Source organism: Lepidochelys olivacea (genome assembly GCF_965140295.1).
Source record: "Lepidochelys olivacea isolate rLepOli2 genome assembly, chromosome: 3".
NCBI lineage: Eukaryota > Metazoa > Chordata > Testudines > Cheloniidae > Lepidochelys > Lepidochelys olivacea.
This window is the reverse complement of record NC_140413.1, coordinates 60,286,694-60,302,495: the sequence shown is the minus strand read 5'-3', so window position 1 is coordinate 60,302,495 and position 15,802 is coordinate 60,286,694. Positions and strand designations below refer to the sequence as shown.

General features: G+C 46.0%; 1 protein-coding gene across 4 annotated transcripts in view; it reads right to left on the bottom strand.

Annotated features, from left to right (window-relative positions):
• SENP6 (SUMO specific peptidase 6) overlaps nucleotides 1–15,802 on the bottom strand; it is a 166,265-nt gene that overhangs the window by 65,846 nt on the left and 84,617 nt on the right. For 3 of the 4 annotated variants that reach the window (XM_084624521.1, XM_084624523.1, XM_084624522.1), the window contains 2 exons: nucleotides 3,325–3,727; nucleotides 1,791–2,029 (listed from right to left, as the gene is read on the bottom strand). In XM_084624521.1, the coding sequence (XP_084480647.1) occupies nucleotides 1,791–2,029; nucleotides 3,325–3,727 (642 nt within the window). The remainder of the gene's footprint in view (nucleotides 1–1,790; nucleotides 2,030–3,324; nucleotides 3,728–15,802) is intronic. The other variant, XM_084624524.1, reaches the window with a different exon arrangement.

Here is a 15,802-nt window from a genome sequence, read left to right as displayed (position 1 = left end):
ACCAATGACTATATTGCTGTAAAAAGGTACTAAGAGCTTGAAAAATAACTACCTAAGCTAAGTTACTAATCAATCTCTCAATATCCTGGGATCAACTCTGCTATGTCAACACCACAAGCATTGTAACAGACACAGTTAATGGTAGTTTCCTTCTGTCATGGCTAAAGCTGTAGGTATGTTCTATGCTGATGATATTTCAGCCCACATCTCATTTTGCCTACAATTTTCTGTCTTTATTTCACTCACTCTAAAGAGTTCAGTAAAACTCAGATGTTAACAGTTCGTTCTTTAAAGTTAGTGAAAAGGAATATGAGGCGGTACAGCATAAAACAGTGGGGAGGTTTTCAAAAGGCTCAAATAGCTCTTAGTGCCTAACTTCCAATGAGTTTCAATGAAGTGTTTTCAATTATTTCCTTACGTAATTTCAGAAGAGTATTAGAAGAACTGAAACGGAAAAATTGTATTCCTGGCCCTAACTTCAGGCCCTGCCATCTTAAAAGTTAATCAAACTGAGCATATTATGTAGCCTAGTAAATTTCAGCAAAGGAGTGCTGACTTCTTGAACATGAATGTAATATGCTGAAATCTATACCACTAGTTGAGTGTTCTAAACAACAGGGCTTCGGAGCTGTGCTCCTGCTCCGCTCCAGCTCCAGGCAAAAACCTGCAGCTCCACTGCTCTGGAGCTGCTCCATGCTCCAGCTCCGGGCTCCGCTAAACAACAAATACTTTCAGCACATCAAAATTGGATCCAACATCCTGTATAGTATCAAGTACACTTGGAGTATGCCAAGACTGTAACTAAACACCCATGCCTGCCCTGTGTCAGATGATTTGGGCTCATGGGGTTGGGCTATGGGGCTATAAAACCGCAGTGGAGACTTTCAGGGGGACACCACAAAGGGGGAGGGTTCCCATAGCCTGGGCTCCAGCCCAAGCCCAAATGTCTACACCACAATTTTACAGCCCTGCAGCCCCAGGCAGCTGACATGGGCCAGCTGCGGGTGTTTAATTGCAGTATAGTCATACAGCTGCTGGACCTAATTCACAATAATTCAAATGTACAAATGACCCAAAAGAACTTTAAGCAGCACCATCATCAATTGAATACCAACTGTTATAGGGAATTTATTTATTATTTTTTAAAAGGATCACTGTCAAGGTTGTTAAGTCTTTAAATTAACATACCGTGAAAGCTGTCCCCTTTGACAGCACTAAAGGAGTCTGCTCATGGTGCATTTTTTGTCTTTGTTTATCCAATTCTTGCAGTGGTGCTCAACTAAAAAACAAAAATCCCCACCATGAAATCCTTAAAATAAGTGCTATTAGTTGGGACAGTTGTCAAAGTATTTAATTTTAAGGACCATCATCCTTGCCCAGTGTCCCTTTATGTTTAAAAAATTTAATGCTAAAAATTATCCTTCCATTAATGCATACAAATATCATACACCACTTCACATCCCACAATGGAAGACCAGGCCCCTAATTATATAGAAAGATAATCTGTTCAGCATTAAATACAAAGAACAGCGTATGTTGAGAATGTATGATTTTTTTAAACGCATCCCTAAATGCATAACAATCTACAAATATTGAACAAGTTTCCTTAGGCTTCCAATGTTGTATGAATGAGGAGAATACTTGACCAACTGTCCAAGGTGAAAAATAATCAAATAAAGCCCACTTCTGGTCAGATACACCTTTACATTTCTCATTCGCTATCTGAAATTTTATACACAGAGGTTTATTTTAAAAAAAAAAAATTTTTTTTTTTTTTTTTAACTGAGTACCTGATCTTTCATTCTTGCTTTTCTTGGTAATGTGATGGCAATTTCTGTGTCTGCTGCAACGCTACTTAGTCTCTGTTCTATTCCAGAAGTATTTTCCTTTAATGCTGCTTCCACCTTTCCTGTGGAAGGCGCTGGGGACGAACAGGCTGAATCTGCAGGTCGAGGTGATGTGCTTTCCATTCTGTTAGTGCTGCCACTGTTGTCGTCGTCATCCTCCTCGTCATCACTGGACAAAATAACTAGGAAGCAAATATTAAATACAAAATACAATGCTTGATGCATGTAATAATTTTTTTAAATGACTATTTAGTGGCTTTTCTCTTTTTGGATAGCTAAAACACAGAATATCAAATGTAATCTGCATCAATTTCTTCAACATATATTCTTTATTAATATTTACTTTGCCACCATCAGTGGACGTGGAAATACCAACTTCATGGTTCAGACAAATAAACCTGTTCAGTAAGGAATTAGCAGTGATCAATACGAGTTAAGCCCAATTTAATTCTCTTTTGACAGAAGGGTTCATTCTTAAAAGGCAATGGAGCCCTGGCAAATATTTAAAAAAAAATTCAGAGCACAGCTCAAGGTACTTAAATTTGAGAGGCAGCATGATACACTAGACTAAACATGGGACTGAAACCAGAAACTCTGGAAATTCTAATTCTGGCACTGCTGTGTGGCTGTAAGCAAGCTGCTTAACCTCTCTCTCTGTGCTATTATCGCCTATGGACCTGTAGGCTATTCAGCAAGTCCCTACTTCTACTTTTTCCTTGGTATAAATGGAGGTGGTGAGGGGGTGACATGGCAAGTGCAAGAGCAAGGGAAGAGTTGTGAAGGGTTTTGAAGGTGAGCGTAAGTTTGAATCATACGTGGAAGCATTCAATGGGATTAATTCAAAGGTTGGGGGGGTGGACATGGTTAGAGCAATGGATAAGGAACATTGTCTTCATAGGTACATTTTACACTGGACTACAGTGTAGTGATGTAATCATTGAGGAGGACAAAGTAAATATTAAGAGGCTGCTGCAGTCCAGACATGAGCTGAGTATTTGGACGAGAGAACTTCAACCATGTAGATTAAAAGAAAAAGGTTTCATTTTAGAAGTGTTATGCAGAAAGAAACAGCAAAATGTGACATGACTTGGATGTGAGGGGCAAAGGAGAGGGAGAAGCCAAAAAATCACCTTCCCTTTTTCAAGGTTGAGTAATGCATCCTCAGCAGGAATAGTCTTTAGAAATTAAGAATCAATCAGCAGCAGCATGTATTGTATTTTTAAATATATTAAGAAATTACTAATACTTTGTTTTACCAATCCAGATTTTCCTCATTCAGCATATTTTATTGTACTCATAAAGGGAGTACCTCTAAAACACAGAAGAATGCAAAGTTAAAAACAAAAAAAGAAGACCAGCAAAAGATTCCAAATGGTTGGCAGGAGACAAATGGAACCAAATATTTTTCATTCTTATAGGATATTCTTGGGTATTTGGCAAGTTCAAGTCATATCTAGCTATATAAAACCATACTTACTTGGATCATTTAGTTCAGATGGTCTTGTACTCCTCTGTCTTAAGTTTCCTGAACTTTTAGGAATTTTTGTCCCAGTTAAGAGACCAACTTTTCCATTCGGTCGCGACATAGAATGTCCTACAATATCATGACTCAGTATGATATCAACTGGACCCTTCCCACCAGCAGAGCCATAGAACTTCTGTGTGTTCAATCCTGTACCTGGAGATTTTTGCCCTGTTGAATTCTGATGTATTGAAGATCGCAATAAAGGTCTCAGAGATTCGCTTAAGGTCACAGTTTGTTTGGAGCGTCTTTGCAAATCCTTACAGAAAACATTTCCATAACTTTGGCATTTGGTCTGATTTTCATTTGTCTTCTCACAGCCTGGGCAAAATGTGGAATAATCAGCTGGCTCCAAATCCTTGAATATAAAAAAAAAAAAAAAAAAAAAAAGGCAGTAAGTACAACACATGTGGTTTCAGCATTTATAGAAAAAGGTACAACAGAGACCCAGATTTTATTCTTGCTATTGAAATGTATATTTAAAAGAAACAATCACTCAGACCTATGTTATGTTATGTTAGCAATACCACAAAGAATGCAAGCCTAAAGCAAGCATTAAAGGGTAGTTTGACATTTTTGTTTTGCTTTTTAAGTGGGAGTCAAATGTCTACACTGCAACTAGACACCCATGGCTGTCCCATTCCAGCCAAATTGGGCTCGCAGGGCTCTGGCTGTAAGCCATTTTCATTGCAGTTTAGACTTCCAGGCTTGGGCTGGAGCCCGAGGTCTGAGACTCTCCCTCCTCGCAGCCCAGAATTCTACACAGCAATGAGACATGAAATCATAGCTTTCAACAATAATTGTCTTTCAGATGTCCCAAAGTAGAAGGTGTCAGTTTCTCTTTTATGTGATGTCTCAGCATGTGCTATGCTGATGATACACCCACCACTGAACCTTGCTAGAATTAGGCTCTCTTTGAAAGCAACAGGCTATTTAAGTAGATGGTACTTTTGCCTTATTTTTATTGTGCATTTGTTTTATATCCTGAATAGCACAAAGTAAATTAAAACTTAGCACAAATCCACACAATATACTAAATCTTAACATTTATGTATCTTTGACTCATGTGCCCTCTACTCATTAATATAATCTCCTCCAACAGTTATTCTAGTATTTCAAACCCCTGAGATGTTTTAGGGGCTTACGTGTGGGGGAGGAGGAGGAGGAAATAATTCCTTCTGCCTAAAACACACCACTTGCTTATTTTAGGATAGACAATATTCAGTCCCGATTTAACGTCTTTTCTATTAATAAAAAGCATCAAGACATTTATGTCAGATATTTCATGGCATTGCAGCAGGCTCAAAATGAACTCCAGCTCCATTTGGAAAGGGAAATCCCTAGCTTTCCAAAGAGATTCCACACTTCTTCCAACCCAGAAAAGAGCTGACAAACTAACTTTTCTATATATAAAAGCATAACAATATTATTTTAAAACATTTGAGGATTTTATTATTACTCCCTCTGAACCTGCACAGTAGGATTCATGCGAACTAAGGCACCTGACTCAAAAGACAGATTCCCCCGCCACACACTTTTTTTTTTTTTTTTTCATTCTTTAAACGTCTCTGGCATATACAGTACACACAATGGTATCATGTGGCATAGCACTCTAGCTACACTCACATAGAATGAGCTGCAAAGTCTGGGTCAGGATTTCACCCAATGGGAGTTTTGCCATTGTCCTCACTGAGGTCAGGACTTTACCTTCTCTCTTTTTATGCTCAGCCATGTAGCTATTTGACATTTTAAATTTGTCGCAGGAACAGAATTGTCTCCAATAATAAATTATTCACCATATTTAGCAGTTAATATGGAGTCTTGCAATTGAAACAGAAATAGAAAACAAGAGTAATACCTTTGTTTAAACGGCTCACTAGCTTTCAGAGTATATACAATATTCGACATAACTACATTACACACATTATGTACTGAATATACTGAAATGCACATACATTATGTATATCCCCCAGTGCATTCATTTGACTAGAAGACAGAAAAATGCCAAAAGGTCCAAGGATGAAAAAATTATATATGTTTGTGACATATGATAGAAAATCAATTTACTGCAAGTAGAAGTTTTAGGTCTTTAGCATGAAATTGTGCTATTTTCTCATTTCGTGTGCAAGGAGGCTCTTCTAAATTTATTTTACATTCTAGTTTTTCTCCAATCATTGGATATTTTTGTACTGAAAACAGCTCCAACTTCCCCTGACCGGAACAAAACCCAACATGGCAGTTTTACTTCTCTATGCACAATACTTATTACCAATATATCAGCAGGAATGGATAGTTGAGTGCTTGTACCTCTTATGCCAAGTTACCACAAATGATGCTCTTACAGAACCATTTGGTATATATTATGAGTGAGTTTGTAGCTTGAAAGAATAAATATTTGAAAAATGTCAACAAGTAAAGCAAATTAAAAGTTCTCTTAAGCCTTTTAGATTTAACAGGTCACATTAAAAACAACAAGACTTTACAAATAAATTTAACCTAAGTAGGTAAGAGAAAGTAAAAGGGAATATTAACTCTCCCATCCAAAAGGAAAGTTTAACAAAAAGTCAGAATTTTTTTTTCCCCCAACGGCAACAAAAAGCGGTTACCTATCTTTCGTAATTGTTGCTCTTTGAGAGGTGTTGCTCATGTCCATTCCATGCTAGGTGGGTGCACGCCCACATGCATGGCCGCTGGAGACTTTTGCCTTAGTGTTGCCTACAGGGATGGCTGTGGCGCCCTCTGGAGAGCCGTGTTCATGGCGCAGTATAACAGGCGCTGTCAGCACTATGCCCTCTCAGTTCTTTCTTGCTGACAACTCCGACAGAGGTGCAGAAGGGCAAGTATTGGAATGGACATGAACAACCCATCTCTAAGAACAGTTATGAAAGATAGGTAACCATTTTTGTTCTTCAACTGCTTACTCATGTCGATTCCATTCTAGGTGACTCAAGCAGACTCCTTGGAGGCCAGCTCAGAGTTCACAATCTTGCAGCTTGCAGCACTGTTCTACCAAAGCTAGCATCATCCCAAGCTTGCTGGGTGAGATGCGAACGTGTGGACTGATGACCAGGTAGCAGCCCGACAGATCTCTTGGATCAGCACCCACGCTAGGAAGGCTGCCGAGAATGCCTGTGCCCTAGCCGAATGATCTGTCACGATCGCCGGCAGGGGCACCTTTGCGAACTCATAACAGTAACGGATGCAGGCCATGATCCAAGATGAAATTCTTTGGGTAGACACTGGGTAACCTTTCAGAACGGTTTGGTCCTATCCATGTAGGAGGCCAGCACCCATCTGAGATCCAGGGTATGCTGTCTGCGTTCCTTGTTCAGCGCATGGGGCTTTGGACAGAAGACCATTAAGTACACTTCCTGACCCATACGAAACTGGGCGATGACTTTGGGTACGGACGCAGCTGGACTTTGTCCTCGTAGAAGACTGCACAGGGTGGCTCCAAAGTGAGCGCCCTGATCTCAGACACACTGAGGGCCAAAGTTATGGCAACCAAGAAATAAACTTTCCAAGAGAGAAGCAGGAGGGAGCATGAAGCCAGGGGCTCAAAGGGAGGGCCCATGAGACTTGATAACACAAGATTCAGGCCTCAGGGAGGACAGGGTCTCCGACGTGCAGGTAGAGGTGCTCCAGGCCTTTTAAGAATCGCACCATCATAGGATGGGCAAAGATAGACCTGCCTTGAAACAGAGAGTGGAACACTGAAATGGCCACCAGGTGGACTCTAACCCAAGAGAGACACAGGCCCTAGGGTGCAGTAAATAGTCCAGGACATGGTGCAGCGGGGCCTCCAAGGCCCGAAGTGGTCAATCCAAGGCCCAACACATGAATCATTTCCACTTTGCCAGGTAAGTCACCCTGGTGAAAGGCTTCCTACTGCTCAACAAAACCTGTTGGACGCCAGCAGAGCATGCTTGCTCATCCACATTCAGCCATGCAGTAGCCATGCTGTCAGGTGCAGCGCTGCCAGGTTCAGCTGCAGTAGTGTGCCGTGGTTCTGGGACAACAGATGCACCTGAAGAGGTAGCTGCAGCGGGGTGGATGCCAAAAGACTGAGTAACATGCCAAACCAGCGTTGGTGAGGCCACCCCAGGCTGTGAGGATGATGTTCATCCTCTCCTGCTTCACTTTTAACAGGACCCTGTGAATTAGGGACACCGGTAGGAAAGCGTACATCAGTGCTCCCTATCATGTATCAAGAAGGCATCTGACAGGGATCCCTTGTCCCTGCCCTGCAGGGAACAGAACACTTGGTACTTCCTGTTCTGCCTGGAAGCAAACAGGTCCACTTGGGGACTCCCCCACCTGCGGAAGATCAGGCTGACCACCTCCGGATAGAGCGACCGTTCATGGTGAGATGAGAAGGCTCTGCTGAGGCGATCTGCCATGACGTTCTTGATACCAGGTAAGTGGGCCGCCATCAGATGAATGGCATGCTGCACACAAAAGGCTGAGGGCCTCCTGACAAAGGGCCAAAGACCTGGCCCCACCCTGCCTTTTGATGTAATACATCACAGCAGTATTGTCTGTCAGGACTGCACTACCTTGCCTTTTAGTGGGGCAAGGAGGCCTGGCAGGCCAGACAAACTGCTCAGAGCTCCTGGACGTGGATATGAAGGATTAGGTCGTCCCACAGCCAGCGGCCCTGGGTGCTGAGCTCTCCCAGATGGGCTCCCCATCCAGATCCGAGGCATCAGATACCAGAGTCAGCGACGGGGATTCCCTGCAGCACCAATCGGGGATCTAGCCACCAGTTAAAGGGAAGAAAGGACACAGTCTGGTACCCTGACCACCCATTTCAGGGTGTGTCTGTTGGAAACATAGGCCGAGGCGAGCTATGCTTGTAGGGGCCATAGGTGGAGCCAAGCATGGCTAATCACATTATGTGCATGCGGCCATATGACCCACCAGCCATAGGCAGGCCTAGGCCGCAGAAAGCAGGTGGTTCTTCATATGGGAGATCAGGTCCGACATGGCCCAAAAGCATGCTTCCGGTAGGAAGGCCCTGGCCCATATGAAGTCTAAAACATCTCCAATGAACTCTATGTGCTCGACTGGCACTAACATGGACTTTTCTATATTTATTAACAGGCCCAGATCACAGCAAGTGGAACAAACAAGATCGAGGCTGCCCCACACTTGATCCGGAGACCTGCCTTTGATGAGCCAGTCGTTGAGGTACGGAAACAGGTGGACCCCCCCCAACACATGAGGTAAGCCGCTACCGGCATCATGCACTTTATGCACATCTTGGGGGCCAAAGGGCAGCACCATGAACTGGAAATGGTGCGCTCCCACCACAAAAGGGAGGAAGCGCCTGTGCCCCGGGAATATAGAAATATGGAAGTAAGCATCCTTTAAGTCGAGAGCAGCCTACCAGTCTCCCGGAACCAGGGAGGGAATGGAGAAGGCCCGAGAGACCATGTAAAACTTCAATTTCTGGAGAGAGTTGTTGGGGTGGCGCAGGTCCAGGATAGGCAGGAGGCCCCCTTTGGCTTTTGGGATTAGGAAGTACCGAGAATAAACCCCTTTCCTTTCATGTCCCGAGGAACTTCCTCCATGGCCCCCAGACACAGAAGGCCGTCGACTTCCTGAACAAGGAGTTCCTCGTGACAAGGGTCCCTAATGAGGGACAAGGAAGTGAACGGGCGGGAAGGAGGGGCAGCCGAAAATTGCAGAGTACAGCCCCAAGATATTATGTCCAGGACTCAATGGTCCGACATACCCCTCAACCAGGTCAAGTGGTATTTGAAGAGGCGGTTGATGAAAGGTGGCGGATCCGGGAAATTGATCTGGGCATCACTCTCGACTGCTCCATCAATATGGGCGCTTCTGCCCTGTTGTATGTTTAGCCTGGCTAGGCTGTATGGGTGAGCAGGAAGCAAAACAGTGGAGACGACCAAAGGTGGTGTCCCTACCCCTTCTCCTGGTACGTCCAGAAAGAGGTTGCCAAGACCTTGGCGGTGGAGACGGCCGGAATGTCTTACGCACTGACTGTGGCGTGTGGATGTCCAGGGAACAGAGGTTTGCTTTGGTGTCCTTTACTCCATGCAGCCTCACATCCGTTTGATCAGAAAACAGACCATGTTCATCCAAGGGAAGGTCCTGAATGGAAGTTTGCATCTCCTGGGGGAGTCCAGCGGTTTGAATCCAGAAGCTGCACCTCATCCCCACCGCAGATGCCACCACTCTGGGTCCACCGCATCCCATATCATTTGCACGGCGCAGCAGGCTGCTGAGGTGTCCTCCTGCATGAGAGTGCCAAACTCCTGGGCCTGCTCCTGCAGGAGGGACTCCTTAAATTTATGGAGAGTGTCCCATAAATTAAAGTTATAGCGGCCCAGGAGGGCTTGGTGGTTTGCCACCTGAAACTGTAGACTTGCTGTTGAATAAATTTTTCTTCCGAACAAGTTCAGCCGCTTGGCCTCCTTGTTTTTTGGGGTGGAACTGAAGTGCACCTGCTTCTCCTTTTCATTGGCCTCTAAGACCACCAACAAGCCAGGGTGGGGGTGAGGTATAAAGATATTCAAAAGTTTTGGCAAGAACAAAGTTCTTGTTCTCAGCTCATTTTGATGTACGAGGGATGGAGAAGGACATCTGCCAAATAGCTCTGGCAATTTTGAGAACCCCTTCATGCACTAGCAGCGCTATATGAGCGGGGGTTGAGGCTGACAGAACAGTGTCCTCCTATTCAGCCATCTCTTCCACTTGTAAGCCCAGGTTGTCGGCTACCCACCGAAGCAAGGCCTGGTGGTCCTTAAAGTGATCAGGCAGGCTCGTGCTGGATGGGCCCGCGACTGCTTCATCAGGAGGACGAGGATGGCTGTATGGGTGGAGGGGGGACCTATTCCTCCTCCTTCACTGGGGAGGATGGCTTGGGGGTAGGCACAGGCTCTTTAAGTTCGGCCACTGGGTGTTCCTCCGGTGCCGGGCCCAGCGCCAACAATGCCAGCAGCTGCTGCTCCACAGCAGCAACCGCCAACAAGTGGATCAAGGGGGGCATTGCCATGACTGGAACACCTCAGGCGTTCCAACACTGCCACTGAGCAGACCACAGACTAGCTGCCACCGATGTTGGCTCCAATGCCCAGTCCCACTGCTGAGGCCGGGGTGACGGGCTGAAGCAGCCCTCGGTACCAGAGAAGCCCCCTTCCAGAGACCACAGAGGCTTACGAGGCCTGGGTCCGCCTACAGACCACTGAAACCAGACACTGTGCCCCGCCCAAGGAGACTGGTGCCGATGGTGCGGTGAGTAGGTGCAGTAATGAGGAGGCGGGAAGGAGATCATTACCACGGTGCCCGTGACCTGGAATGGCGCCAGGACAATGATCTTCGGGATGGTGACCAGCATCAGTAATATGGGGACCGGCGCCTCCCTCCCAGTATGCTTCATTGAGACGAGGTGACCATGACCGCAGAGCTGGCGACCGATGGTAAGCCCTTGCCGATCTCGACGATGGCATTGGCGACTGACTGTGCTGAGGTGGAGAGCATGCCTTGTCTCGAGGGATCAGCAGCGCTCCTCTGCTCACTGAGGAGCCTTATCGACCAACTTGCCCTCTTGGGGAGCCTTAGACAAAGCCTGCAACACTTGTGGTGCTAGTTGCACGGGCAGAGGCCTGTGCTCCTTTGACACCTGGGCCTTCAAAGGCGTCCGTGCCGGCAGGGGAGTAGGTCCAGTCCCACTCGCAGGAGACAAAGGACCTTTTGTCAGCGGACTGTCCTGACCGGGGAGGGCCAACTGTGGGGCTTTGGTGTAGGCAGGTAGCTCGGGGCCAGCTCCTTGCTCACAGCCTTCTTTGCTGATGCCAGGGAACCATACTACTCGGCCCTTTTTTTTTTTTTTTTGGCACCAGCAACGTGGAGCGGTGCCAGGAGGGCCCCAGTGCCAATGGCGCACTTGGCCAATGCCGAGGTGCTGGGAGCCTCATGCCGAGATGACTTGAATGCCAGGTGGAAGGCGGACTCCAAGCCTAATGTCTCTCTCCTTCTGTGTGCAAGGCCTAAGGTTCCTACAAATGCGGCACCACTTTAACATGTGCTTCCCCCAGGCACTTGAGACAGATGCTGTGCGGGTCGCTAACAGGCATAGGCCTGTTACAGGAGTCGCAAGGCTTAAAGCCCGGAGACCCGGGCACAAAGTCCCTGCTGGGACCTAACTACTAACACTAAACTACCACAATTAACAGGTAATTAACACTAAAGATGACTATATACAAAGCCAAAAGGCACAAAGTCCAAAGGAAGTAACTGCAATTCCTTGACGAGCAAGGAAAGCACTCTGACCACCATGGGCAGTAAGACGGAACTGAGAGGGCACAGGGCTGGGGGCACCTGATATACTGCACCATGAGCGCGGCACTCCAGAGGGCATGACAGCCAGCCCTATGGGTACTGCTAAGGCAAAAGTCTCCGATGGCCATGACGTGGGAGCACACACACCTAGAATGGAATCAACATGAGCAAGCACTCAAAAAAGAACAGATTAATTTTTATAATATTACAGATCAATATCTATGGAAAACTACCATCTCAAGGAAGGCATTATCTATCTTATTAATAACTTTTATTCTCTACTGTCTGAAACACTAAAAAGTAACTCTTGTTTACCAGATTCCTTTTGTTTTAAAATACTAACACACTGAATTACTACTATTATTTAATATGGAACACAAACAAGTATTGTAAATTACTGGCATTTTCGGGTTTTTCAAAATATAACTGATCATGTTAAAGTACGGGAAAGGATTTAAATAATTTAGACTATGACCTCTCATCAGAAAGAGGAGCTTACTTACTTGTAACTGGAGGTTCTTCGAGATGCCTGGTCTCTATCTCTATTCCACTGAGAATTATACGCATGCAACATGCATTTGGAGCTGGAGATTTTGAAAGTAGTAGTGTTGTTTGGCCCAAGCATGTAGTCCGCCTCATGGTTTCATCCAAAGCGATAAAAGGCGGGGTGAATGGACCGCACCCTCAGTTCCTTCTGTACCATGAACCAAGGGGAAGGAAGGTGGGATCACAATATAGATAAGGACCACACATCTCGAAGGATCTCCAGTTACATGTAAGTAACCGCTTCTTCTTTGAGTTATTGTTAATCACCCTCAGTGGAATATAATAGAGACAAACATTACCTAGTTAGGAGGAAGGTGGAAGGAAGATGACAGAACGGTGCAGCAGAGAACAGCCACACCAAATGAGGCATCTGTCGCAGAGTCTTGCACCAAGCCGTAATGGAAAGAAATGGTATGTACTGAACTCCATGTGGCCGCCCTACATATGTCCGTAAGCAGCACGTTGCTAAGCGTGGCCATAGTGGATGTCTGTGCTCTCATGGAGTGGGCTCATACCCCAAGGGGTGGAGCCAGTCCCGATAATCGATAGAACATAATCAAAACCCACTTAGAAATCTGCTCAGGGGAGATGGCTTGCCCCTTAATCCGCTCCATTACACCAATAAACAGTCTAGGGGACTTCCTGAATGGCCTCATCCTCTGCAGGTAAAAGGCCAGGGACCTCTGGACATTGAGAAAGCGAAGGCACTGTTCCTCCTCAGAGGAGTGCGGCTTTGGAAAGAAAACAGGTAAGCGAATGGTTTGGTTGAGGTCAAAGCAAGGAACTGCTTTGGCAGAATCTTGGGGTGCATCTTATAGAACTTGGTAAAATGGGGTGGGGGTCCATCATCATGGCCCCCAGTTTGCCTACCCTTCTCACAGAAGTAATACCTACCAGGAAGGAGAGGAGACACAGTGAGCAAGAGGCCAGAGGTTTGAAGGACAATTTCATCAATGCCGTGAGGACAAAGTTGAAGTCCTACTCGGGAGCGATGGATTGAATGGGAGGATAAGTTCATAAGAGACCCTTCCAGAACCTTGCAGCAAAGGGGTGCATATAGACAAAAGTCTCCTCCACAGGTGGGGGTGAAAACCACTAATGGCCACTACATGCACATTGACGGAGTTGAGAGCAAGTCCCAACGCCTTCAGCGATAGGAGATAGTCCAAAAGGAAAGGAACATCCACAGCCTCAGGAGTAAGATCCTTCTGCTGGGCCTAGGAGGTGAAATATTGCCACTTGGCTCGACTGGACTGTCTTGTGGATTTTTTCCTGCTACTTGAAAATACATCTTGTACTGCTGACAAAATACTTCAGTTCTAGCGAAGATACCCATCCAAAAAATCAAGCTCTAAAGAGCAGCGCCTGTGGATAGGGGTGTCTGATCCTGCCGTTGAGTTGCATGAGCAATTCCAGAAAACCCAGGAGCAGAAATGGAGGACATGCTGACATCTGGAAGAGAGAAAATGAGAACTGAAGAGGACAGAACAGGGCGATCAGGATGACCGTTGCTCTCTCCAGTCTGATCTTGAGGAGGATAAGGGACAGAAGCAGTAGAAGAAGAGAGGCGTAATTTGATGTGGTCCAACCAGCGTATGACTAGGACATACGCAGAGCCCTTCCCTGGAGCAGTACTGTATGCATTTGCTGCTGGTGTGGGAGGAAAAGAGGTCCCTGGTTGGAGTACCCCAGCAGTCAAAAAATGTCATTGACCACAGAGTTGTAGCAGTTCCCAATTGTGGTTGGTCACGAATTTCCTGCTAAAAGAGTCTGCAATCATGTTCTGAGTCCTCGGAAGATAAGCTGCTGACAACAGGATATTGTGTGTGATGCACCCAGTTCCACAAGTGAACCGCCTCCGCATGAAGTGCTGGCGACTTTGTGCCCCCTTGCTTGTTTAAATAGTAAACAGTGGTGGTGTCGTTTAACATGATAACACCACGATGGGAGTAGACAGACAGGAGACATGCACAACACACTCTCCTTGCTGCCCCAAGTGCATGCTGGATTCCTGAGCAATCCAAGTTCCTTGCGTCAGGTGCTAGCCCATGTGCTGAGCGATGCATCTGTAACGATCATTGTGCATGGGGAAGACTGAAGGAAGGGTATCCTGGTGCAAACTTGAACTAGTTTTTCCACCACTGAAAACAAGGAGAGAAACTTGGGTGGTGGAAGGGGACAGAGAATGGGACAGTCAGTAGAAGGTCCATGGAATGGTTCGTAGGAGAACAGGCTCTCTGTAGGCACAGCTGTGGGCAGCGGAAGCAGGGACAAGCGAAGGAGGTGACATACGTGCACATTGCCATGTAGCCAAAAAGGGAAAAGCAAATTCAGGCAGAAATTCTGGCAAATTCTGAGGACTCAGAACAAGAAGGACTGGAAGTCACCATAGTAATCAGTTCTAGCAGGGTCTGGAATCTGTCCTCTGGTAGGGTAAGCACATGCAGAGACCGCACTGATGCATGGCCCAATGAACTCTAAGGACTGTGTGGGGTCTAATGTCAATTTTTTCTCATTTATGCTCAGCCCCAGGGAGGAGAGCAGTAGAAGCAGCAAGGAGGTAGATGCTTGAGCCTCCTGTTTGGATCATGCTGCTAGCAGCCAGTCATCGAGGTAGGGGAATATAAGGGCTGGTCTACACTACCATGGTAAATCTAGCTAACTTACGCAACTTCAGTGACGTAAATAACGTAACTGAAGTAGACTTTGTTAGATCCACTTAACGCGATAGCTACATGGCGCTGTGTCAATGGGAGAGTGTCTCCTGTTGACTTCCCTTATGCTTCTTGGGGAGGTGAAGTACATAAAATCAGTTGGCGAGTGCTCTCCCATCGATTTAGCGTGTTTTCACCAGACCCACTAAAATCGACACTCGCTGCAGCGACTGCAGCAGGGCCAATCTACCGGCAAGTGTAGACATACTCTAAGGATCCCTCGCTGCTGGAGGTGGGCCACCACTACAGAGAAAACCTTGCTGAAGACCCATGGAGCAGTGACGAGTCCAAATAGTAGAACACTGTATTGGAAGTGTCGAGAGTCTACCACGAATCTCAAGAACCATCTGTGAGTAGGATGAATATGTGGAAGTAAGCGTCTTGCATATCGAAAGCTGTAACCCACATGCCTCTTTCTAGTGAGCGTATAATTGGTTGCAAGAATGACCATAGAAAACTTTGGCCCACGTTTGAAGTGGGTGAGATGACAGATCTAGGATTGATTTCCATCCTCCTTTTTTCTTAGGTACCAGGAAATAAGTGGAATAGAACCCGGTGCCTCGAAAGGCCATGGGAACAGGTTCTGTCGCTCCCCTTTGAAGGAGGGCATCTATCTCGAGGGCGAGGATACTGTCATGAGAGCGGTCTCAGGGACAGGACAGGTGATGTGGATGAGGTAGTATCATGAACTTGATCACATAGCTATGTCGAATGGCATCCAGAACCCAATTGTCCATTATCACACTTCAGGCTGGTAGAAAGAGTGGTAGACATTCCCCAAAAGGAGTGGGTTGTATGTATGGTGGAATGCAAGGTGGTTGTTGGCTCTCTAAATGCACTCAGAAATATCACTTATGCAAAGACTG